We start from the raw sequence: 27054 nt of genomic DNA, 5'->3' as shown, positions 1-27054 counted from the left end.
GATCCCTCCTCTGGCCTGTTGCTCAATCCTATGAATTAATACATCTTGTCAGGGAATGTCAAAAGGTCCAGGCAGGCTTTTCCTATCCCCATTTCATCTTGTAAATCAATCTGAATCACAAGTTTGCTTTTGGACTCAGGGGAGTAACTGAAGGTCATCTGGCCAATCCTGATGTCAGGCCACATGACAGCTCTGACATCTTGAGAAAATGTCGCTGCCTCTAGCCAGTGCTTTTAGCCAGGTGTGGTCCCAGGACTTTAGAGACTCACAGTTCCCTTTAAATCCATCACGAAGCAGGCAGAGAGCATGGGTTCAAGATTGTTTTTATTTTCAGAGCCTGCAACAGTTGGTTAGCAACGCTAGCTGAGCTGGTATGACCTGAAGGCCATACCACCTACCTTTTCAAGCATTCAATCAACAGAATCCCTACAAACAAGATTGGAGACCAATTCAGATGGGTCTCAGTGTGTGTGGGGGTAGAGGCCTTCTCCTGTTCTCCTCCTCCCCATATACTTTTTCTAACAAGATTGTTTTATACTCAAAAGCATCTCAAACCCATAACATAGCAACCAGTCATCTCCAGTATCACTGATTTCCTCCCCACCCCCAGAACAGGAAGCTGAGGCAAGAGGGGAGACTGACTCTTGAATTTAAGAAAAACTTGGCAACACCCCAGTGGAGCAGAGATGGTGAGGAAGCCAGTGCCTAAGGGTGGGGATGAGCAGGCACCAAACGGCCCTGCCTGGAATCAACCCACTCAGCCCCAGCTCCTTGGGAGGTGTTCCTTTGAGATCCCCACTTCTGTGGGGTGAGATGAGGGGCAAAACTGGTGATGACCCATCTCTTCCTGACCCTCAAATTAAAACATGATAAACTCAAAGTTCTACCTTCAAAACCCACCACGCTGCTGCCTCCTGAGAAACACTCTAGTCATCTCTGCCAGCACCCACTCCTTTCTAATGCCCAGGGCTTCCAACCCCTCTCCCCACACTTGGGGGGCCCAACCAACACTGATTCCATACTCCTCGACTCATAAAAGGGCTATTTTTTAAAAAAAAAACAAAAACAACAGAAGCTGTCTAAGAATATCGGAGTAATGAAGGAAGACACTCAAAAGTATACTCCCTTCTCTTATCCCAGAGCCCCCCATCCCTGCCCCCCGACACTGGGATACCTATTCTATACGTTCCAACAGACTTGGGGGTGGCCCCACGGAAGCCGCCTCCAGTGCTTTCCTGATCGTGACTCTCGCCCAGTGACATCACAGGGAGCTGGGGTGAGGAAGAGCAGGGTCACTCCCCACCAGTAGGTCTCAGGGGCCTTCGAGGTAGGTCTGGGAGATTTAGCTTATGTCCTGAAGCCAAGCCTGAGTCCGGCGCCTGCTCCCCCCGGTGTCTCAGTCCTTGGCTGTAAACAGCAGCGGCCCCAGTACTGCAGCGCCTCCTGGGGGAGGCAGACAGAGTTCCTCGTTCTCTGTCCCACAACTCATGTCCCTCTTCTTCCCCCTCCTTTATTCTTTTTTTCTTTAAAAATGAAAGGCAGAGGTAGTCCCCGGGATGACAAAATCCTACCTAGGATGGCAGTATTCTAACTGAAAGAAGCAATTAAATAAAAGTCTCCAGGAGTTGATTTAAAAAAAAAAGAAAGAAAAGAAAGTGATTGGTGAAGTTGAATAAATTAACGATGTGGGCTAGCCCACGAAGACCTGTGCTTCCTGGGCCATCTGTGGTGTCTGGCCAGCAGCGTTTGGCGGTCTTCTCTCCGTCTCTCCCCTCAGGAGACAAGGCTGGTGCCCAGCGAGGCCGCAGGGGGCCCATCCAACCATGGGGGAGGAGGAGGCAGAACGCCTTGACTTGCTGCTCGGAACCCCGCTGTGGCACGTGACAGCCTTGGCCGAGCGCCCTGCTCAAGAAGGATGTCTTCCAGGGACGGAGAGGCGGCGGGAGGCTCCGCGCTCCAACCTCGGGAGGCTGGGAGGTAGGTTTAAGACGTGGAGGCCTCCGCCCTTCTCTCCAAGTGTCACACCGCTGGCCCCTTTGCTCAAGTTCCTCTGCAGCAAAGGGGGGTGGGGAGGGTGGGGAGGCCGCCGCCGCCTGGCCGCGAGGCCCTCAGAGCTTCTTCAGGCGGCTGTACATCTCCCTCTTGCTCTTCTCCCCGGCCCAGGTCCGGCTCTTGGTGCGGAATTTCTTCAGGTCTTCTTTAAAGTCCTCGTGGTGCATGGGCCGGTAGCTGGGGGGCTCGCAGTGAGACTGGTGGGAAGACAGGACAAGGTCTGGGCACACTCCTGTTCCCTCCCTGCCGGGGGCCACAAGGCTCTGCTGGGGCGGTTCTAGGCCCCTTCTGTGCTCAGGGCAAACCCCCAGACCCTGGGCAGGAAACAGCCATGACCACCAACTAGGGGGTGGTGAGGGGTGGCCTGTGCCCTCCAGAGAGTCCATCTCACCTGGCATTTCAGGAAGAACTCCTTGTATCCGCCCTTTAGGACATACAGCTCTGGGTAGTGGAGTCTGGGGTACTCGTTACCGAGCCGATCCCGCTCTCTCACGTATCGGCACCTGTAAAGGGGAAGGAGAGCCAGAGTTGGGTTAGCTCTGCACAGTGAGGCTGGTGCTTCTTACACATCTCCCCAGCTTGACCTTCACCCCTGGAAACACTGCCCAGCTATGATTTCCTTCGCTACCTGTGATCCTCAGGAACCCTGTTCACAGCCAGTTCCACTGCCTTGTCTTGGAAGGCGGACGGTTTTCCCACTTTCCAAGTTAAACAGTGTCTTGATTCCCATCCAGCATCTTCTCTGCCGCCACCACCACCGATTATTTTAAATCTGAAGTGATGCTTTATTGTAGCTATACTCCCACTTATTTTGTTATAAAATTTATCTCTGTAGTAAACTATAATAGGGTCTTAGTCATAAAAGCTTGTGTATTAGTGGGGGCAGGCGGCGCAGTTCTTTTCACCTCTAGTGTGGCAATAACCTGAAAGTAACATAACCCCCTTCTTTGCGAACATGGATTTCACAAGTGTTTGAAAGCGTCATGTTAAGTTTTGCTGAGAGGACATCACACTTTTCTGGCATTTGCATAAGGAGTCACCACACTGTCCCTGAAGGATGTCACCTGAGAACAGCAGCCCCGCAGCAGAACTAGGGACAGTGGGGGAACCGAAAGAGCCCGAGTTTAATTCAATATAAAGGCAGGCTGAACGATGGGCCGAGCCCAGCAGTGGCCAGGACTCACTCAAGAGTGGGGGTGATGAAGCAGACGCCCGATCCCTGGGCATGTTGCAGAGGGAACACCAGTGTAATAGGCTGGACTGGAGAGGCCACAGAGCCCTTCAAAGCCCGTAACAACGGCCGTGGGGAAACCATTAGTTCGAGCCTAAAACTACACTCCGGGAAGCTGTTCATGAAATCCACTGACTGCTCAATAGGTAAGGATTTAAGAGAACATCTGTTATACGTGAACGATACTTAGCCCACTCACATGCGAGGGCCTCGCTCAGAAGAAAACTCGCAGTGGAACACCACGATAACGCGCTTGCCATCCGTAGGGACGATGGGCTTCTTGAGTAAGAACTCTTCAACCTCCTCTTCCATGTGCAGGTTCACTGCACCCTGTGAAGACACCACAGGCTTAGCTCTCATGCCGGTGGCAATGCTTCTTGGAGACTGGTCTTCACATGGGTACCTCAAGATTCTATTATGACTGTGCGCTATATGAGTGGTATTTGTCAACGTAGGGACTTTCATGGCCTTAAGAGAGTGGCAGACTCGAACACTGTCTTTAAATTACCTCTTAGTGTATTTCAACGGGCTTCCCAGGTGGCACTAGTAGTAAAGAACCCGCCTGCCAATGCCATAAGAAACACGGGTTCGATCCCTGGGTTGGGAAGGTCCCCTGAAGGAGGGCATGGCAACCCATTCCGGTATTCTTGCCTGGAGAATTCCATGGACAGAGGAGCCTGGGGGGCTAGGCTCCCTTCATACAGAGGTCACAGAGTCGGACACAATGAAGCAACTTAACACACACACATAATGTATTTCAACCCAACTGCTTTCTTCTTGGGAAAGTTACACATGAAGTGTTCCAACACCCACTTCACCAGACAGCTTAACTCAACTATAAACGTAAGAGGCATCACTAGGCCTGGCCCATGTTGCCAGAGACTGGCGTCTCCTCACAGCTTCATGTCCAGGCATGGCTTAGAAGTCAGTGGTACCACCTCGAAATGTCCCTGATGGTGACAGCATGGGGGACAAAACAGGGAGCAGTTTGCTGTACAATGTGGTAGAGATTAGTGCACACCAGGGAATGTTCTTTCAGTGCACCAGGAGTCAAATGCCTTTTACACTCACTGCCTCTTTTTACAGTTCTCATAAGATAAGCAGCATGTGAGCATTATAATAAGCAGCCAGGTGTCACCCCCTCCTTTAAAAAAAAAAAAAAATCAGAGATACTGTCTATAGGGCTCCTGCTATGCCTCCCACAATAGCAGAGCTCACCCACAAGCCCCAGGAATCTATACCTTGATGTGGCCTCCCTCATATTCATATGGGTATCGGCAGTCGATGATGACAAACTCTTTAATGAGGTTGGCAAACTTGCCATTCAAAACAGATGCGATCTGTGGAGAGAGAGCGAAGGAGAGTCAACTCTGACTGCCAGGAATGACTAGATCCCAGTATTGCATGGGTGGCAGGTCCCCAAAGGATACTTACAATTTCTGGAGAGATGTATTTTAAATCCTGATGCTTTCCAGCAACGGTATGAAAGAGGTAACCCTTAGTAAGAGAAAGAAATACTTAGCAAATCTGAAAGCTTATAAAGGCAACATTTATATTGCTTACCTTCCTGGTAAAAGTCAGCTTAAAAAAAAAAAACAAAACCCAAACATGAATCTAATAGAACATACTGGTTATTTGTGTAAGCACTTCATTAATATCCTGAGATTGAATATTCGTATGGCCCTATGAGGCACATTATCCCCATTTGTAGATGTCAAAACTAGGTCCCTTGTCCAAGGTTAGCCAGCAAGCAAGCCAGACCTGAATCTAGAAACCTCAGGTGAATTCCTTTATCGCCTGCTTTTGTCAGGAACCCTCATGTCAGCAGCCAGACTGTGCTCAACACTTAAAAAGGACACAGTGAGGAATCACTTCACTGTTTACTGGGCACCTGACTTTTGCAGCATGGCACTGGAGGAGACACTGGAGGTAGAACAAGTGAGACCCACCCAGCCTTGAAGGGGACGATGGGCACGCCAGCAATTACGAGAGTGACTGGCAGAGTTGAGTGCTCACCCAACCCTGTGGTCATGTGTGGGGTCATTTCGACAACCAACCAATAGCTTCAATTCAATTCAGACACAAGCTTTTACCAGTGAGGACACACCACACCCAGGTCTGGGCCTGCTCTTCCCTTCAGACTAGAACTGTCTTCTATTTTTTTTGGCCATGCTGGCATGTGGTACCTTAGTTCTCAGACCGGGGATTGAACCCGCGTCCCTAGTGTTGGAAGTGCAGTCTTAACCACTGGACCCCTAGAGAAGTCCTGTCTTCTGTTTTTAACCCACTTATCTCTCCTACCTGGTTGAAATGTCTAGCCCAGACCCAGAGCTTCCCCAACCGCCTAGCTGACATAACTGTTATTTCTTAGTCTAATGCTTACACTGCACTGATGTTTACTTCAGCTATCAGGTGGTACATGTCCATGTGGCATGATGTCTTACCACATGTTAAGTGTCTTGAGGGAAGGAACTGTGTCTTGTTTTGGAATCTTTACCTTACACATAGTAAGTGTTTCAGTAAAGGTGAGCTACATTAATATGTAAAAGACTGGTCTGGGGACCTTCACGTTACATGTGGCTAAACAAGTTACTACCGACACAGGAAGGTGTCACATTTCACCACAGCACAAAGGTGGCTAACTTGTACCAGGCCATCAGCAGACCTTCTTCTGGACCTCCCTGGGGGCATTTTCTCACAAGGACCATGCTCCTCTGGACAAGGGAGAAATTTAGTCTCCATCCAGGACATTCTAAGATGATTTCTTTTTTAAAAATTAATTAATTTGGCTGCACTGAGTCTTAGTTTCAGCACATAGAATCTTCAATCTTTGGCATGCAGAATTTTTTTGGTGTGGTGTGTGAGATCTAGTTCCCTGACCAGGGATTGGACCCAGGCCCCCTGCATTGGGAGCACAGAGTCTCAGCTGCTGGACCACCAGGGAAGTCCCCTAAGATGACCTTTTGACATACAGAATTATATACAGTAAGGCTAGAGGTTCATTTCTGCTTCTTTACACTCTTCTGCAGCACTGCTTTTATAATCACACAGTTCCCACAGAGACTGGTTTTTGGGTTGGTGTCCAGGCGGCTGGCTCCCTGCTTGAAACCTCTGATCAGCACCAGTAAGGTTTACAGTCCCCAAGAAATGGAGATACACCCGATTATGAATGTTTCCTTATTTTTTTAAGATTTCAAACTGTGTCCCCTCAGTGGGGGTAGGAGGGGAGGAAGGCTGGAGGGGGTGTTAAGTACCTCCCCCATCCTGCATCACAGTGTAGTTCTGCTTGCAGTTACCTTGGAGAAGTCTCCTATAAGGTCCCTTGGGTCATTATCCAAAATGTTCTCAATGGTCCCTTTTGGGGAAGATGCTACGGATAAAGACTGATGATGTAGAATCTGTAACAAACCAAAGGTCGAGAATGAGACCAGGCTTCAGAATAAAGGCTTTCTCCTTTTTAAAAATGGAAGATTAAAATTAGTTTTAAGTCTACAAAAAGTATTTCTCAGCTCTACCCACTGAGACGGTCCAGGAGTGCAGTACGTATCCCTTTGTCAACGTGTTCCCTAAATACCACAGTTGACCTCTGAACACAGAAGTTAGGGCCACCATTCCGCATCTCCGAATTCAATCAACTATAGACCATGCAGTACCATAACATGTATTTATTGAAACCAGAGCTTTCTGACTGAATCCAGGCTGGAACAAGAAATGTATAAGATAAACCTGGAACACCTTGTTATTAAGTAACAAGGAAGCGCTCATATTTCAAAGAGCATGTCAAAAGGGCTAATCCTGGGGAAGTCAGGATATTTTAAACAGTACACAAAAAGCACTAAACATAAAAAGACTGGTAAATTAAAACATGTTTTAAAGACATCAAGAAATTCTGTTAATCAAAACAACAAGATGAAATAAGAACAGGCAAGCCAGAATGGGCAGGTAAATAATTCATCTCAATAAAAGATTCATCTCTGAATATATAAAGCATTCTCACAAGTAAGAGATAACCCAATAGAAATATGGGGTAGAAAGGTGGTTGGGTAATAGGAAAATCTAGAAAAATGACTATCAGAGAAATGCAAAGTAAGATACTACACAGGCTTCCCTTTGATGGCGCAAGTGGTAAAGAATGCCTCCAATACAGGAGACACAGGAGACGCAGGTTTGATCCCTGGGTTAAGAAGATCCTTTGGAGGAGGAAATGGCAACCCACTCCAGTATCCTTGCCTGGAAAATCCAATGGTGCTGGCAGGTTACAGTCAATAGGGTCAAAAAGAGTCAGACACAACTTGAGCATGCACATGCCCATGCTATACAATCCCCAGAATGGGTAAAATTAAAGGGATGAGCAACACCAGATACTGGTATGGATGCGGAAGAACTGAACTCTCACACTGTTGTGAGTACAGCTGGCCCTTGGTATCCCTGAAATTGGTTTCAGGATGCCCAAGGATGCTTATATTAAATGGCACATAGTACAGTTGGTGCTCGGTGGTGCTTAGTAGCCATGGGTTCCAAAGTTAGTTGAATCCATGGATGTGGAGACTCCAGGTATAGAGGGTTGACTGGACAAACATTTTGGAAAGTTATATGGCAATGTTAATTTGGAAAACTCAGCAGTGGCCACAGGACTGGAAAAGGTCAGTTTCGTTCCAATCCCAAAGAAAGGCAATGCCAAAGAATGCTCAAACTACCGCACAATTGCACTCATCTCACATGCTAGTAAAGTAATGCTCAAAATTCTCCAAGCCAGGCTTCAGCAATACGTGAACCGTGAACTTCCAGATGTTCAAGCTGGTTTTAGAAAAGGCAAAGGAACCAGAGATCAAATTGCCAGTATCCGCTGGATCATCGAAAAAGCAGGAGAGTTCCAGAAAAACATCTATTTCTGCTTTATTGACTATGCCAAAGCCTTTGACTGTGTGGATCACAATAAACTGTGGAAAATTCTTCAAGAGATGGGAATACCAGACCATCTGACCTGCCTCTTGAGAAACCTGTATGCAGGTCAGGAAGCAACAGTTAGAACTGGACATGAAACAGACTGGTTCCAAATAGGAAAAGGAGTACGTCAAGGCTGTATATTGTCACCCTGCTTATTTAACTTATATGCAGAGTACATCATGAGAAACGCTGGGCTGGAAGAAACACAAGCTGGAATCAAGATTGCCAGGAGAAATATCAATAACCTCAGATATGCGGATGACACCACCCTTATGGCAGAAAGTGAAGAAGAACTAAAGAGCCTCTTGATGAAGGTGAAAGAGGAGAGTGAAAAAGTTGGCTTAAAGCTCAACGTTCAGAAAACTAAGATCATGGCATCTGGTCCCATCACTTCATGGCAAATAGATGGGGAAACAGTGGAAACAGTGTCAGACTTTATTTTTTTGGGCTCCAGAATCACTGCTGATGGTGACTGCAGCCATGAAATTAAAAGACGCTTACTCCTTGGAAGGAAGGTTATGGCCAACCTAGATAGCATATTTAAAAGCAGAGACATTACTTTGCCAACAAAAGTCCGTCTAGTCAAGGCTATGGTTTTTCCAGTGGTCATGTATGGATGTGAGAGTTGGACGGTGAAGAAAGCTGAGCGCCGAAGAATTGATGCTTTTGAACTGTGGTGTTGGAGAAGACTCTTGAGAGTCCCTTGGACTGCAAGGAGATCCAATCAATCCATCCTAAAAGAGATCAATCCTGGGTGTTCACTGGAAGGTCTGATGTTGAAGCTGAAACTCCAATACTTTGGCCACCTCATGCGAAGGGTTGACTCATTGGAAAAGACCCTAATGCTGGGTAGGATTGGGGGCAGGAAGAGAAGGGGACGACAGAGGATGAGATGGTTGGATGGCATCACCGACTCGATGGACATGGGTTTGGGTGGACTCCGGGAGTTGGTGATGGACAGGGAGGCCTGGCGTGCTGCGATTCATGGGGTCGCAAAGAGTCAGACATGACTGAGCGACTGAACTGACTGAACTGAACTAAAGCTAAACACATGCCTAGCCTAGGACACAGAGAGTCCACAGGAAAAATGAAAGTGCATGTTTACAGCACAGATACCATCAACTAGAATGCTTGAAGAAGAGAAGATAAGTCTTCTCAATAAATGGTTCCGGGCTAGTGGAATATTCACATGTGAAAGAATGAAACTAGGCCCCTTTCTTACATTATTCACAATAAATAACTCAAGATGGAGTGAAGACTTAAATTTGAGACAGGAAACTGTTAAACTCCTAGAAGAAAACACAGGAAAAAAGTTCCTTGATGTGGATCTTGGCAATGATTTTTTGGATCTGACACCTAAGGTACAAGCAGCAAATCAAACTAAAAAGCTTCTACCCATTAAAAGAAATGATCAACAAAATGAAAAGACAACCTACAGAACTGGAAAAAATATCTGCAAACCACATTATCTGATAAGGGGTTAATATCCAAAATGTAAGGAATCCATAAAACTTAATAACCCCCACCCAAAAAACAAAAAACCTCCCCAGTAAACCAGTTTTAAAAACAGAAAAGGACCTGAATAGACATTTTCCCAAAGGTACACAAACGGCCAACGGGTACATGAAAAGATGATCAATATCCAGACTACAATGAGACTCATGTCTATAAGGAAGACTGTCATCAAAAAGACAAGATGGGGCTTCTCTGGTGGCTCAGCGGTAAGAATCCCCCTGTCAATGCAGGCGACATGGGTGCGATCCCCAATCCGGGAAGATCTCACATGCCTTGCAGCAACTAAGTCTGTGTGCCACAACTACTGAGCCTGTGCTCTAGAGCCCGGGAGCTGCAACTACCGAGCCCACCTGCTGCACCAATTGAGGCCCGAGTGCCCTAGAGCCTGTTCTCTGCAACAAGCCACCGTGATAAGTCCACACACCACAACTGTAGAATAGCCCCTGCTCACCCCAACTAGAAAAGCCTGAGCAGCAACGAAGACTCGGCACAGCCAAACAAGAAAAAAAAAAAATCAAATTATAAAATGAATCACTTAAAAAAAAAAAAAAAAGACAAGAGCAATTCCCTGGTGGTCCACTGTTAGGACTCCACACTTTTACTGCCTAGGGCCTGAGTTCAGTCTCTGGCAAGGAAACTAAGACTCCCCCAAGCCCATGGAGTGGCCAAAAAAACAAAAGACAAGAAACAAGCGTTGAAAAAGACAAGAAACAAGCGTTGATAAGGATGTGAAAACAAGGGAACACTTGTATAGTATTGGTGGGGCTGTAAAGTGGGATGGCTGCTATGGAAAACAGTATGGATGTTCCTTAAAAAGTTGAAAACAGAACATATGATCTAGCAATACCACTTCTGGGAACATATTTGAAGGAAATGAAAACACTACGTCAAGAGATACCTGTACTCACATTACAGCAGCATTATTTATAACAGCCATGACATGGAAAAAAGCGTTCACTGACGGATGAATGGATGAGGAAGCTGGCATACACACACACACACACAATGGATTATTATTCAGCCACACAGAAAGCAGGAAATGCTGCTATTTGCAGCACCATGGTGGACCGTGAGGGCATTATGCTAAGTGAAACTGAAGTAAGTCAGACAGAGAAGGACAAATAAGTATATGACATCACCTGTATGGGGAATGAAAAAACTGAAAACACACAATGCTAACCACTACCCAACCACCAAAACAAAAAACTCCTAGAAAAGAAGATCAGATTTGTGAGGTTACCAGAGGTAAGCAATGGAGGAGGGGGGCCAGATGAAGGTGATCAAAATGTACAACTTCCAGTTATGAGATAAGTACCAGGGCTGTAATGTACAACATGATGACTGTAGTTAGGTCGGATGTATGGTGTATATGAAAGTAGTTGAGAATAAGTCCTGAGCTCTCATCACAGAGAAATAAAAAGAACTAAAATACTAAGTGACAACGAAAAACACTATAATCGAAGTTGTGAGACAAACCTAAAGTAGTCCTAAATAGGTCAGGACACAAGAAAAATGGAAAAAAAAAAAACCAACCAAGGGAAAAAAGGTATGGCCTTACTCCAGGACCCAACAGCAAGTGGGGAGCTTAGACTTCCACCCTTGCCCAGCTGTAATTAAGTGTCCCAATCTCGACCTCACTGGGATGGCGTCGGTGGAGGCCTAGAAGGGAGCTTGAAATTCCCACTCCTGCCCAGCAGCCACGAGGTCTGACCTACCTAAGTGGCACATCAAGGGAGGCTGAACTTCCGTCCCCCGTTCCCTGCAGTATCGGAATACTACTCAAACAGCGTTTTATACAGCTTCATAATACCCAAAGTACACAGATATAACTGAAAAAATTCTCCTGTCATATCAAGAACCAGGACAAGTCTCAACCTGAATAGGAAAAGACAATCAACAGAACGCCATACCAGGCACAGATGCTGGAACTATCTGACAAAGATTTTAAAGTAGCCATCACCGGAGAAGGAAACGGCAACCCACTCCAGTATTCTTGCTTGGAGAATTCCATGGACTGAGGAGCCTGGCGGGCTACAGTCCATAGGGTCGCCCAGAATCAGACAAAACTGAGCGACTCACAATCGCACTGTCACTGGTTCTGTTTACTGACCTCAGCCTCTGTCCACCGGATGGGGGTATGGACATCAATCAGCCAGTAGGTCAACAGGTCTCGTTGCCTGCCTCCCCCCACTTCACAAAGTGGCTCTAGAGTCTGGTTCTCTGTCCCAATCTCTATCTCCTTGGTCTCAGTCCCAATCCCAAAGCTTTTACCCATCTCAGTAGCCCCCAAATAAAGAACAGGCCACCCTCCCCAAAGCCACTCAGTCGAACAAAAGAAAAAAAAAAAAAGTAGCCATCATAAAAATGCTTCAACAGGCAATTCTGAACAGGACTGAAACAAATGAAAAATAACAACAGCCAGTCTCAGCAAAGAAAAAGAACCAAACGCACAGTTTAGAACTGAAAGATACAATATCCTTGAGCGAAAAAGAAGCTGCAGAACTAACCTCCTGGGGCTTCTCTGGAGTAGCTGCCTCTTCCGGACTGGCCCCAGCCACACTTTTCCTCCGCTTCCTGTTTCCACCTGGGGACTCCTCTAGTGATCGGTCTGGTCTTTTCAACATTGACCGGATGGTAGAGCTACACGACGAGGAAGGGGAGTCAAACAGCTTGCCGCGATTGCCCTTTGGGGATAAAAGAGACCCACTGTTTCATTAAAATACACTGATTTGAATGGAAAAGAGGACAGACCAAGGACTTCCTGGGATGGTTCAAGATCAAGCCATTCTAAATTGGGCTTCCCAGGTGGTGCCAGTGGTAAAGAACCTGCCTGCCAGTGCAGGAGACATAAGAAACTTGGGTTTGATCTCTGGGTCAGGAAGATCCTTTGGAGGAGAGCATGGCAACACACTCCATCCAGTATTCTTGTCTGGAGAATCCCATGGACAACGGAGCCTGGTGGGCTACTGTCCATAGGGTCGCAGAGTCGGACACGACCGAAGGAACTTAGCACACATCCTAAATTAGGAAACAGATACTGTCCATTTATCTAGTTCCTGGCACACAGTAGACACTGAGACCCTGGTGTTTACTTAACATGTGCAAAAGCTGACACTGGATACAAATGAAGAAGACTACCCATGCCCTGAAAAGCCTACATTCTGCCGGGGTCCTAAGAGTCACAGGGTTCCTGATAGTCCCCAGCAAGTGTTACCCTCCAGCCAGGGCCACACTTCTGGCTTCCTCTTCCCTCTAGTTTACTGCACTTGCACGAGCAGCTTGAAGAGGTTTTAACAGCCCCCCTAAATCCAGAAAGGTATGAGGCAGCTGGATTATACTATATATTAGAGCCAGTTAAGGGGATAAAGTTGAGTTTGAGTTTGCAGTGGGCAGGGGTGCCTTCAAGACTGTTAAGAAGTCATTCTCTCTGCTTGGCTGTTTCTCTTTCTGGACTGTACCACAGCATTTTAAATTCAAGACTTACAAAGCCAAAGGAAATATAGGAAGATGTGCTATAGTACTCCTTCTTCTAAGGACTAATTTCTCGGGGTTTGAGAGCAGCCAACCTGACTAGTGGTAGAGACAGTCTGACTTCAGCAATCTAAACTCATCTCAGCCTGTTCACAACTCAGTGTTCTCTGGCTGGGCTTTTCCTTCTGAGCTCAGTATCCTTTCACACACACCCTGCACCCCGTCTCCCTCCGTAAAGCACTCCCTTTCAAGCTGATACTAATGTTATCTTTCAAAAGGACCTAGTAAATCTGGTCATACCATTTTATTGGGGAGGTCTAATCTCTCACAGCTTTGCACATTAATCTACTATAATGTGTAAGTGGCTTCAAGACTGGAATAGTTCATTTGTTCCATATTTACAGTTTAGGGGCATTGATTAAAGATGTACTCAGCGTCTATACATATACCTAAGGGTGTGTAACTGTTTGTGTACTATGATTAAGAGATGTGTCCCGCTACAGGCACAGCCTTTGAAAGTGTCCCTGATGGAAACAGATGCCTATAGTCTATACAAGTAAGTGGGTATTAAAACAAAACAAAACCTCAAAAAAACCCTTGAAAAAACAGCACACATTAACACCAGGAAACACTAGAGACCAGCCAAGGGACAGGCCCATAGGCTCAAACACAGACTCTCAAAAGAAACAATTTGGATTCCTGTGGCTCTCTCCAGACACACTGGAACTTACTAGGTTGGTAGTTCTTCTCATGACAAGGGGAGCTGTCCAGAGGCTGGCCATGCAGGACGGGGTCTCTTCATCATTCTAAACAAAGAAAAACTGTGTCATAAAGGTCCAAAGGTCCAGTAGTAACAACATTAGTTTAAATGTGTTAGATTTCTTCTTGCAGAATACCAGAAAGGCCTGAATAGGAAGTCTTCTAAAAGTCAGTGCCTCCCCTCTTCCCAACATTATGAGGTCAAAAGAGAGTAACAGTGATGATATCTGAGCATAGCTAAGGGAATGCCCCTGAGGGGCCATGAGGAGGCACCGGTCTCTCCAGCTTTACATCACGTGGCAGCTATTCTTCCAGTCCCTGATTCATGTCCTTGCAAAAAAAAAAAAGGACTGTCAGCTCCTGCAGGGGAAGAAGGATCACATCGGTGTTTTCTTTGGAACACCTCCATAGAATATAATCAGGCTAGAAGCACAGAGTCTCAATAAACTCCCAACAGATGAACAAAAGCATCAGCCAGGGCTTCCCTGGTGGTCCCGTGGTTAAGAATCCTCCTTGCAATGCAAGGGACACGGGTTCAACCCCTGGCCCGGGAAGATTCCACATGCTGTGCAGCAATTGAGCCTGTGCACCACAACTACAGAGCCCGTGCTCTGGAGCCCACGAGCTGAATCTACTGAAGTCCACATGCCTAGAGCCTGTGCTCTGCAACCGCAATGAGAAGCCCGTGCAATGCAATGAAGAGTAGTCCTAGCTCGCTGCAACCAGAGAAAGCCCAGGTGCAGCAACAAAGAACAAGTACAGCCAAAAAATGAATTAAATAAGTAAATAAAATCTTAAAAAAGTACCAGCCAGTTGGGGGATCACTGTTCTTTTTCGCATGACAGCTCTCCAGGGGAAGTTAGTAAAAATGGATGGGAAACACACACACACACCATACCTTCAAATTGTCTCCATCAAGAAGATCCATGAAGCCATCATCCTCATCAGACAAAGTGGGAGTCACAGGTGACTGGGGCATAAAAGGAATGGAATTCCCTGGTTCGCTGCCATCTCTTTCATTTGAGGAAAGCTACAAGACAGAATTCATGGCTTGTTAATAATCAGCTTTGATTTCCTTGAATGGGTTACTAGTTTTTATGAGGAAAATATACTATATTTGTTTTAAAAAGTTTTAACAGCTACTAGTCAAAGGAAAACTAAGACCTAAGGTTATAAATGAACTGATGTCCACACACAGTTCCGAGTCGAGTCAGGCCAAGTAGCCTTCACAAAGAACTCTCCCCAGGAGCAATTCACCTCACAGTGGGATCTGGGGCTAGCCTCTGATGAAGGGCAAGGCTTGTTTTTCCTGAGGATTATTACTGGTGAACAGGGATCAGCATGAGGGTAGCAACAGGTGATAATCTGCTAAAATGAGGAAGGGTGAGAAGATACCAAGTCCCTATGGAGACCGCAAAACAGACTACAGAAATGCTTCTGTAACTCCAGTTCTGACAGAGGGATATAAAGTCTACAAAGTTCTAGAAAATCCATCCTTGTTCTTTAGACTCGCAATTTAAATGACAGCTGCTCAGTTTTAACTGAGGAATTACTTGCGCCAGACACTGCGTGTGCTGCTGCGTGCTTAGCTAAGTTGTATCCAACTCTTGCGACTCCATAGACTGTAGCCCGCCAGGCTCCTCTGTCCATGGGATTCTCTAGGCAAGAATACTGGAGTGGGTTGCCATTTCCTTCTCCAGGGGATCTTCCCGACCCAGGAATCGAACCCAGGTCTCCTGCATTGCAGGCAGACGCTTTACCGACTGAGCTATGAGGGAAGCCCTGTTTTCAGACTGGGATATAACCTTTTATGTATAATCTCATTTAAGCCTCACAACACACTAAGGGTTGTTAATCCTCTATTTTCCATTTTTATTTAACAAATCAGGAAACCAATGCTTAAGAGAGGTTACCAAGATCACACTGCTCACTTGTTTGACTGCAAAGTCCAAGCTTTTCTGCCCATTATAGTCTCCCTAGGAGAGACCATTCCTGGAGTCAAAATAGAGTATATCTCATTAGGCAATCCTATCTTGTTTTTTCAGTAAAACTCTCATTATAAAATGATTTATAGGGCTTCCCTGGCGTTTCAGTGGTAAAGAATTCACCTGCCAATGCAGGAGACACAGGTTCGATCCCTGATCTGGGAGGATCCCAAGTGCCTGGGAGCAACTAAGCCCATGTGCCACAACTATTGAGCCTGTGCTTTAGATCCTGGGAACTGTGACTGCCGGGCCCACACGCCACAACTACTGAAGCCCGTGTGACCAACAGACACAATCTTCTGTCTGCAAGAAGAGAAGCCACCGCAATGACAAGCTCACACACTGCCAGGAAGAACAGCCCCTGCTCTCGAAACTAGAGAAAAGCCTGAGCAGCAGCAAATACCCAGCACAGTCAAAATTAATAAATAAAATTATAAAAATCTTTAAAAAAAATTAATATAGGAAATTTATAAAATCCACTCAAAAATCTGCTATCTAAAGACAAACACTGTTAATAATGAATTCTTTTCTAGGTAATTTTCAAAGATAGTAAAAAATCCAGAGATAGATTTTTTTCCTCTCCCATAACAGCAAATTTCTTTGGGGTAGAGTATGAATGCATTAATCCTCAAGTGACCCTCAAGTTTATAGCCTCTTTACTGGCTGAACCCGAACCTCAGGCCCTAAGCCAGACTGGAACGGTGTATTTTTCAGATACAAGTTCCTGGGACAACGTGGAAACCGAACATGGTCATTTTGCTCAAGTTGGGCCTCTCTAGTCCACAGCTGTCTGTCCATCAGATCACCAGTAGGAAATCTGGAAGTAATGATCCTCTCTGACAAACAAACAATCCTGAGACAAGTGGCCCCAAATACAGTCAAGTAGCCTTGTAGGCAATGGGTTCACTGGACTACCTAATAGTTCTTAGTAAACCAAGTTTGGTAGAAATCACGTGCTCGCTCCAAACAAAATCACTCTGGGAAGCACCTCTCAGCTCTCAGAAAGCATTGTAAAAGGCAAGTTTTCAGTAGGACAGATAATCCCACCATACACATATTTAGAAGAATGACCCAGGATTGACAAGGTCAAATACGCCTTGCTCAAGTCCAGTATTTCAAACACACCACCTCTCACCCTGCTTCTGCCTGTCTGCTCTCCAGACACAGCAGAAACACCGAACATGTGAGTTTCAAAAGACAAAGTCAAGGTAAAGACAGCTAGAGCTGCTGCAGGGTCTTTAACTCCAGATTGTGGAGGCTTTCATCTTCCCATCAGGAACTCCCAGGAGTATGAAAGCACATACCATCCGAGCCGGGGCGGAGTTCTGCCTCTGTGTGAAGAGATCTTTACCCTCCTCCAGACCATGAACGTGTACGCAGCCTCGAGATGCAGGTCTTATTGGCTTCTTAAACTCAAAGACTTCCTGTAAGACAGTATAGATGAGACATCATCCACTGTCTGTGAAAACCAGCTCTAGGGTCTCAGCTATAGCTCTGGAAGGCAGGCAAGAGAGTGGGTACTAATCACCAGTCTCCAAACCCATGTCTCATCTAATTCACTGGATCTGTGTAATTAAGAATTTCAAGACTTTGGTGTCGCAGTGGATAAGAATCTGGCCTGCCAATGCAGGGGACATAGGTCCTCCAGTCCAGGAAGATTCCACATACCACGGAGCAACAAAGTTGTGCCGTGTGCCACATCTACTGAGCCTGCGCTCTAGAGCCCACGAGCTGCAACTATCAAAGGCCACAAGCCTAGAGCCTGTGCTCCGCAACGAGAGAAGCCACCTCAATGAGAAGCCCCCACCTGCTGCAACTAGAAAGCCTGCATGTGGTAACGAAGACCTAGCAGAACAAAAAATAAAATAAATTAAAAAAAAAAACAAGTATTCTAAAGATTCTGTCAAAAGCTAACTCCTCCAATCCAAGTACTAACCAGGTCTGACCTTGCTTAGCATCTGAGATCAGATGAGATCAAACACATTCAGGGTGGTATGGCCACAGACAAAAGCTAACTTCTAATAGCAGAACTTTTTTCTCTTACCACACTTTATTTCCTAACAAATACATGAGTATTTGCCAGGTACACAAGACAGAGTTAAAAACTAAATCAACAACAACAACAAACTAAATCAACTGCTTTCTATCAATTATACTTCAATTAAAAAAATGTTTTCTGAAGTCTACAGCAATTTCATTTCAATATAATTGAACAGGAATTGAAACTTTTCAGTCTAGACTTGCATTTGAGGACGTTATATTTTCCGTCTTCTTCCTACCAATAGGAGACAATTAAATGGAAAACATTCAATGTTATTGTTTTCCATAATAAAAGCAATGAAGAAAAAAACTAATGGCAACATAACTGTAGCTAACACTGCTGTAAGATAAGTTAAGAGTTCTCATCACAAGGAGACAATTTCCGCTTTTTCCTTTCTTTTCCTTCTATTGTATCTATCAATATATGAAAAGATGGATGTTAGCTGAACCTACTCTAATCATTTCACAGTATATGTACAAACCATCATGCTGTATGCCTTAAATTTAGAGTGATATATGTCAATTATTTCTCAATAAAACTGGGAAAAAAAGATCCTTTTGGTTTATTCAACAACATGGATGAATCTCACATCATGATGAGTGGAAGCCAGAAGTGACAAAACACATACTGTATGATTTCATTTTACTTAAAAGTTTAGAAACACTCATAATTCCCCTTCCCTAAAATATCCACTTAAGAACTTGTCAAGCACAGCTAATATCAGAATGTTTACTTGCCCACACAGCACTAAGTACTATCAGTGCATGAGCTCATTTATCCATTCAATCATCCCCATTTTACAGATAAGGCAACTAGACCTGTAGGTTAAGTGATGTGCCTAAGGTCTGGCTTCCCAGACACGGCAACTCCAGAGCAAGAGCTCTTTAACCTACACTGTTTCCCCTTCAGAATGAAGCTATAAGCAGGCAACCCTGGGAGAAGCCAAGCTGGGGGTAAGGGGATGGGGAATGTGGGAAAGAGACCAGGCAACAGTGTAATAATAGCTTTGGACTGTTTGGTTAAAAGCACTACACAGAGGCAGACGTAGTGTTCCAAGCACTCAAGACAGGAACTCAATTGTTCTTTCTTTACCTCCCTCAGGACATCCTGTTGCCAAAGGAATCATTAGGAAAGTTCATGGAGGCAGTAGGTTCTGTAAGTAATAAGTCCGGAAGATTCTAAGTGTGCGTTGTAGCATTGTAGTGGAGGATGAAGAAGGGGAGAAAACAGACACAGAAATACAGTGAGAAAGAAGACAGGGAAAGTTGAGCTGATTCACTGAACTCTGCACAGCGCCCCGGCAGGTTTGAGAGAACCCAGGCCAAGGTGTTCTTGGCCTTTTGGCTGCATAATTGCAACTCACCCTCTAAGCTACCATTTCAGTTACCCCGAGATTCCCTGGGATTTGTTGGCTTTGTTCTTGAAAACACTGTCAAGAAGGCTTTTCCTAAACTTTTCACTTATCCCACGGTCAGCACAAAGAGGCAAGGGAAGCCTGCCCAGACCCTTCCACATAGTGTTCTTGGATGTAATTCCCCCTAAGAGCCACTTTTTGAGCAACTCCTATCTGCCAGGAACCATTTTAAATGCTTTCCCTACATTATCTCATTTAATTCCAACAATAGTCCTACAAGGGAGTGCTACTCCTGTTTCACAAAGAAACACAGAAGCCTAAAAAACAGCTAAGGTCACAGCTAGCAAGCAGTAGGACTCCAGGCCAGGTTTCTCTAACTCCAAAAACCATAATGACTTTGATACAGGTTTAGTCTCCCAGGAGATAGCCCTGCTACTTCTCCATAAGCCACTTGTGGATGTGAGCTCTGCCCCTAGGGTGAGTAGGTTAACGCTACACTCACATTTTCCTTGTTCTCATCCTGGTCAATCAGCTGAAAGACATCATGGTCAAGAGAATCAGAATGGCTCCTCTTCAGAGCAGGGCTACACCCCAAGAGCTTCTGCTGTCAAAGTGAAAAAAGGAATTAGGGTACATCAATGAAAATGGAATGCAAACTCAGTCGTAAAAGGGAAAAAAAAATGGTGGTGGTAGGTTAGGGAGGCCTACCTCCTCACAGTGCAGTGGGTAACCAGTCAATGTGACTAGGACTCTATGGCTTTACACCTAACTTCACAAGGTCTACAGCCCTCTCTGCAAGGACTCAGGTACCAAATCAACCCCCAAATAACATCATTTGCATAAAAAGAACCCCCTTCCTGGTTGGATAAAACTCTGGTAAAGATGGAGGAAAAAGCCCTCAAGAGGCAACCATTATTGAAGCTGCTTTAGGTAGAATGTTTTGAATGTTTATGAGACAAAGTAAGGAAAAGCAGTCTGTCTAAATTAAGGTTTATGATCAAGGTTACACTGGTAGCTAAGGGGCAGATAATAGTTCTTAGCTCAAAAGAAACAAGGGAACTAACTTACAGGTAGGGAATTTATTCTCCTCATGGGATTTTCAAGGCTGCAATGAGATCAGAAAGTAAATCATGAGACTCGAGCAAGTAAAGTGGCATTCATATCAGTAGATCCATAGTGTCTAAACTACCGTTTGATGGGGTGAGGGGAGCATCAAACATATTCCTGTTTTAGGCCAAGATGGAAGAATAGATTTCTGAAGCTCTTCTGTTTTCACAAGCAGCCCCATAACTGGGCTTCTAGTGAAAAAAGCCCAAATCTTCTCTTAAAATATACACCTTCTAGGGAGTTCCCTGGTTTTCTAGGGGTTAGTATTCCAGGCTTTTACTGCCATGGGTTAGGTTCAATCCCTGGTTGGAGAACTGAGATCCTACAAGTGAGGCAAAACAAAATAAAAAACAAACCAAAGTTCTCTTAGGACAATGATGTCAGGAGACAGAGCAAGGGTTTGAGTGACATTAGAACAGAACCCCTAAATTACTGCTAAAATAAAGGAAGGGAAATTCTGAAAAACTGCTGACACAAACTACTCATCTCAAAAGACACCAGACTTTATAGGATCCAGGAGTCTTAATCAGGATCACTAAATCCAGAGCTTCAGTTCAGAGCATGAAGAATTTCATTCGAAAAATTATTTTTCTAAGCACAAACGTTTAAAGGCAGTGAATACATACTTTTCTTTACTATCCAAGGGCCCAGGAGAATCCAGACAGAAGCCTGTGTGTGGGAAAAAAAAAAAAACACCTCAGACTTTATTGTTTCGGGCTCCAAAATCACTGCAGATGGTGACTGCAACCATGAAATTAAAAGATGCTTGCTCCTTGGAAGAAAAGTTACGACCAACCTAGACAGCATATTAAAAAGCAGAGACATTACTTTGCCAACAAAGGTCGATCTAGTCAAAGCTATGGTTTTTCTAGTAGTCATGTATGGATGTGAGAGTTGGACCATAAAGAAAGCTGAGCGCCTAAGAATTGATGCTTTTGAACTGTGGTGTTGGAGAAGACTCTGGAGAGTCCCTTGGACTGCAAGGAAATCCAACCAGTCCATCCTAAAGGAAATCAGTCCTGACTATTCATTGGAAGGACCGATGCTGAAGCTGAAACTCCAATATTTTGGCCACCTGATGCGAAGAACTGAGTCATTGGAAAAGACCCTGATGCTGGCAAAGATTGAAGGTGGGAGGAGAAGGGGACAACAGAGGATGAGATGGTTGGATGGCATCACCGACTCAATGGAGTTTGAGTAAACTCCCGGAGTTGGTAATGGACAGGGAGGCCTGGCGTACTGCAGTCCATGGAGTCCCAAAGAGTCGGACATGACTGAGGGACTAAACTGTAACTGTAACAGCACTTATGCATTAAAATAAGTACATAAAACTACTAGTATTGTTTCTTTAAGGCAGTCAACAAAGGTGCATGGCTTGGACTTTTGCCAGAATTGAAGCTGAATCTCCATGATTGCCAAAACTTCATATTTGCACAAGTCTAAACATTTTCATAGTGTATCTACTCATGCTTTCCTCCTTGCAAACACCATCATAGATAATAGGATATGAGGAGACAGAATTAAACCAAACCTCATAACTTATTTACAAAACAAAAGCAGACTCACAGACTAGAAAATAAACTTACGGTTACCAAAGGGTAAAGGGGACAGTGCCAGGGATAATACTACTATATATAAAATATATAAGTGCCGGGGATAATATTACTATATATAAAATAGATAAACAACAAGGTTCTACTACATAGCACAGGTAACTATATTCGATATCTTGGAATAACCTACAATGAAAAAGAATTATATATGTATAACTAAATCACTTTGCTGTACACCAGAATCTAACACAACACTTTAAATCAACTACACTTCAAAAAAAGAAAAAAAAAAAAAAAAAAGTCCTAAATCATGATTATTAATTCAGTTAGAGGTTACCCAGGCTAACTTTCTGTAAGTTCCAACCATGGAAAGGACAAGTACATGTCAGGTCATGTACATAATTCAGGGGGTTGGAAAATATTATTATGTCCTTTGACAAGCAAGCAAGTATTTATTGCCTTCAACAAGATACCACCAAGTGAGGTGCTCAACTCAAAGGCAATAGAATAAAGGAGACGCTGCTTAGCATGGCCCAGAGCCATCAAGGCCTGCCTAGCACACACCTTTCCTCCACGATGTCTAAATAATCATACAAGAAGTTAGGTGTTACTGCTGCTGGCATGACAGTCTTCCTTGACACACTGCCACAAATGACAATCCTATCCCTGGTTCTTAAGAAGCTTACAGTTTAAGACTTTTGCTCTTGCAGTTCTTTACCCTGAAGCATCTGTGCAAATAAACTTTGCCCCAACATGAACTTTATTGTTGTTTAGTGGTTAAGTCGTGTCTGATTGTTTTGCAACCCCACGAAGGGCCCACCAGGGTCCTCTGTCCATGGGATTTTCCAGGCAAGAATATTGGAATGGGTTGCCATTTTCTTCTCCAGGGAAATCTTCCCAACCCAGGGATCGAACCCACATCTCCTGCACTAGCAGGCGAATTCTTTAACATTGAGCCACCAGGGAAGCTAACGTGAACTTCTGGTTAGAATAAGATGTACTGGCAGTTTCTCCAGAGCAGGCTCACTGAAATAATTTCATTATACTTCCAATAACTTGATGTAGAATTTTAACCAATAAGATTTCCCGAATACCACTTAAAGAGTGGTATGGTTATCTTCAAGACCAAGCATAAACCACCTCCTTGTGGCCACTTGACAGTTTCCTCTCTTCATAAACTGCCACAGGGGCTCCTTTGTACTGTTCTAACAGGTTGTCTCTCACTCAATGCCAGACTTCTGTTTACTACCTCAACTCACCAAACTAAGTTTCTAGGTGAAAGCACATGTTCCAGCAAATTCCAAGCACTGCTCCCCACAAGGCAGACAAATGATAAAAGACTAAAAGAATACCTGAATCAGTTGATTCGGAGGAGCCCATTCTCTGCAGACTGCTGTTTTTCACCTCCATGGGTTGTTCATACTCTCTGAAACCAAGAAAAGTAACTCACAGGAGATAGCCCATGACATGGCAAGTTGCCATACTGCCATAAACCATCATTACTTCTAGGCCACACCACAAAACACTTGGCAACCCAGAACACCCAGTTAGCACTTACATATAAAAGGAGACGAGAAAAGAGTAGGTTAGCATTGGTCACACTGTAGATAGGAGGAGGACAACGACTATTGGACTATTTCCTGAAATGAAAGCATGTGTTCTAGGTACTGAGCTAGGAGCAGGGATGAACAGGACAAGTTCCTCTTTTTCAGAGATTGGAAAAGACATGTGCTTCTTTAGAAAATGGGACGTCCAAGACTGATGAGAAAGCAGCTTTACCAAAAAAAAGCCCAAAACGGTAGGATGCCTTTTTTTTAATAAGGAAAAGTGCAGGAAAATTTTAGGAGAGGAAAGCTGAGTTAAAAGACCTGGTCTTAGGAAAGCATGGGGCTGGGTGAGGGGAGACACGGCAGGACTATGCACGGGGCGAGGGGTTGCGAGGATTTTTGCAAACGCAAGGAAAGAAAATGCCACGTCCCTTGGCTGAGAAGGAAACAGAGCTCACAGAAAGCTAACATACTAGGAGGTGGTTGGTTCTGCAAAGGATAGAAGTGAACGAGTTAGGAGGGCCTGTTTTTCCCCGTGGAGGCAGATTTCAAAGAGCTTCGTGGGGTAAGGACAGAGGAGCACAGGGCAATCTAAAAGGGGTGGCGAAGGTGGGGAGCCCGGGCGTACCCCACCCCCTACCCGGCCCGTCTCGGGGCTGAGGGCGGCCCCGGAGGGTCCGAACGGCCTCTCCCGCCCAACATTCGGCCTAGGGGGAGGGTGCACATGGCGGGCCCCCGTCGGTGGGCCGCCCCAGAGCGGCAGAGAGACAAGCGCTACCCTCGCGGCCGGTTTTCTGGCCTGATCTATCCTAGAGCCGTCTGGGAGGCCAAACGCCCGAGGCACCGCTCCTCGGTCCCTCCTCACCTGCCCAGTCCCTGCAGCTGGTCCATGGTGACCGTCAGGTTGGTGACAGGCGACAGGCCCCCGGCGGCTGGCGTGCCGAACAGCGCCTTCACGACGGGCTGCGGTGCGGGCGGGGTGCTGCAGGCGAAGAGCAGGCGGCGGCGGTGCGGGGGCTCCGGGCCCAATTCCATGGCGGCGCCGGGCCTCCTAGGGATCCCGCTCCCTCTTCCTCCGCCTCCGCTGCGCCCGCCCCGCCCCGCTGGCACTGGCCTCGGCCGCGCGCCCCGCAGCCGGCACCCGCGGGTCAAACACAAACACGACCCCGCGGTTCAGGGATGCGGCTGCCGCGGGCAAGAGGCGCGGACGGGCGGGTGTCCAGACTCGGCAGGCACCAGCCACAGGCGCGGGTGCGTCCCCTCACTCCGCGAGGCTGGCGGGCGGGGGGCGCCGGCAACCTGAGGATTAACTCCAAACAAACGGGGCGCGTCGGGGAGGGAGAGCGGCTAGAGCTGCGAGGCAACAACCCGGGCTCACACTCTCTTCACTTTTCTTTTACTCTCTTGCCCGGGAGTGCAAACAACCAGCCGACATTCACCTCCCTCCCGGGCCGTCGCTGCCAAAGTGGCCTTTCGCGGTAATAGCTGCTCACTGCGGCCTGCCGCTCCCTCGCCCCTCCTTTCCTAGTTGGCGCCAAACGGAACCCACCAATCAGTAATCAACTTCTCCTCCTCGCACAGGAATGGCAGCTAGGCTGGACCAATGAGAGGGTAAGAAGGAAGCAGCTCGTGGGACGCTGCTAGGTCAGCCCCCTCTCAGAAAGGGGCGGGGCCTAGAGGGGCCCTCCGAACCCGAGGAGCTCAGAGGTCAATGAAAACTCCCAGCTGAACCTGCGAGATGCCGGGAGAGAGCGGAAGGCCCCTCTTGACGCGTTGCATGGTGGGAAGCGTAGTTCCCACAGCGCGCCGGAGTGTAGTGGGCTCTTACCGTGTTAGGCCAAAGCCCTATCAGCCTCTGTTCTGTGTTCTACACGCTGAGGAAATGTGGAGGGTAGAGAAAGCTGAGAAAGCTGTTCGGTCCCCTCTTCCGCTCCGGGCCTCCAGGCCCCAGTTTTATCACGAGAGAGAGAACTGGATGACCAAAGGACTGGGCCTTGCCTCACGAACACAGGGCCCAACTCTGGAGCACTGAGGCTCCTGTCCAGCCGGCTGTCCTGGCCTTGAGCTGCTGCTTACAAGACTTAACCATATGGCCTGCGTTGTGGGCCTCGGCATTGTTTGCTCACCTCTATTTTAGCTTTGGTGTATTTTCTCAGAACCATTTCCTTCTCTCGCACCCTTTCTTGCTTTATTCGGAGTGCCTAGATAAGCAACACCTGGTGGTTCAGTGGTAAAGAATCTGCTTGCCAATGCTGGAGGCTCGGGTTCTATCTCTGGGTCCAGAAGACCCCCTGGAGAAGGAAATGACAACCCACTCCAGTATTCTTGCCTGGCAGGAGGAGGCAGAGGAGCCTGGCGGGCTACAGTCCATGGAGTCGCAGAGTCAGACACAACTGAGTGACTAATACTTCACTTCACTTGGTGTCTGAACAGCAACAAATATAGTAATAGTAAACACTTACGTAGTGCTTATGTCCCACTGTTACAAGGCCTTTATCGATTTATTCATTTAATTCTTACAACAATTCTATGAGAGATAAATTATCGCCACTTTATAGGTGACCAGATTTGTTGTAATATCCTTTGCACCAGTGACGATTCCTAGAATGAATGATTTTATGAGGGAGGCAGAGGTACAGCTGTCAGTCCTGAAAAGGACTTGTCTTTGGGTAGCATGTTTAGAGCAAATTCTCTGCTTATTTAGCTTGTGTATTTAAATATTTTGGGTGTTTGGTTAAGATTATGACCACTACCTCTGTTTTTGGCCTATCATAAGCTCAAATATTTTTTTAAAAAGCTTTTCCTTGGGGCATGGGATAAATTAGGGGGATAGGATTAACATATACACACACTACTATATATAAAATAGATAACCAACAAGAACCTACTGTATAGCACAGGGAACTATACTCAATATTTTGTGATAACCTGAAAAAGGATATATATAACACATATATGTGTGTATATATATATATATATATATATAAAATAGCTGAATCACTGTGCTATACACCTGAAACTAACATAGTATTGTAAATCTACTATACTTCAACTAAAAAAAACAAAAAGCTTTGTGTTTCAAAGGTTTGTATTATGCAAATACTACAAAATAATTACAGCCTTAGAAAATACAAATAGTTATACTTCAAAAAATCATCTGTAATTTTACCAGCTTCAAAGAAACAGTGGTCAACATTTTGAACTTTTTGTATGGGTATGCATTGTAATTCTACAATCAATATTTGTTTCATGGTTAAAGGAATGGAAAATCCTTAGCTGAGCAGACAGACGTTTCCTGAATGGGATCAAATCCAAATATTGGAATGAAAACAGTGTCAGAAATGTTAAAGAACCATTCATTTTCTTTTTTTTCCTTTTTAAAAGATTGAAGAAGTGTTGAGGGTGATTTTATTATGTTTGGGTCCATGGATTGTGAAATGAAAGCAAAAGGAAAAGAAGAATTGAACCACATCGTTTTCCCCATTCTCTCAG

General features: G+C 45.6%; 1 protein-coding gene across 7 annotated transcripts; it reads right to left on the bottom strand.

Annotated features, from left to right (window-relative positions):
• Nucleotides 1-307: 307 nt before the first annotated feature.
• Nucleotides 308-24673, bottom strand: CDC25A (cell division cycle 25A). 7 transcript variants are annotated; one of them, XM_081525763.1, is made up of 15 exons: nucleotides 24428-24673; nucleotides 23368-23441; nucleotides 21089-21131; nucleotides 20424-20460; nucleotides 19858-19959; nucleotides 17265-17384; nucleotides 14874-15005; nucleotides 13948-14022; nucleotides 12253-12429; nucleotides 6580-6681; nucleotides 4718-4780; nucleotides 4525-4623; nucleotides 3483-3613; nucleotides 2444-2555; nucleotides 308-2249 (listed from the first exon to the last, which is right to left on the bottom strand). In XM_081525763.1, exons 1-15 carry the CDS (start codon nucleotides 24595-24597, stop codon nucleotides 2109-2111), a joined length of 1578 nt encoding a protein of 525 aa, XP_081381889.1. In that variant the 5' UTR covers nucleotides 24598-24673; the 3' UTR covers nucleotides 308-2108. The 7 variants fall into 7 exon arrangements, with proteins under 7 accessions (XP_081381889.1, XP_081381890.1, XP_081381893.1 ...); XM_081525764.1 differs by having other exon boundaries at nucleotides 19858-19956; XM_081525767.1 differs by lacking the exon at nucleotides 24428-24673 and adding an exon at nucleotides 23574-24302.
• Nucleotides 24674-27054: the final 2381 nt, after the last annotated feature.

This window comes from Giraffa tippelskirchi, chromosome 9 (assembly GCF_054371585.1).
Source record: "Giraffa tippelskirchi isolate mGirTip1 chromosome 9, T2T-mGirTip1v1.2.pri, whole genome shotgun sequence".
Classification (NCBI taxonomy): domain Eukaryota; kingdom Metazoa; phylum Chordata; class Mammalia; order Artiodactyla; family Giraffidae; genus Giraffa; species Giraffa tippelskirchi.
Note: the sequence above shows the minus strand (reverse complement) of the source record. Positions and strands in the feature narration are given on the sequence as shown.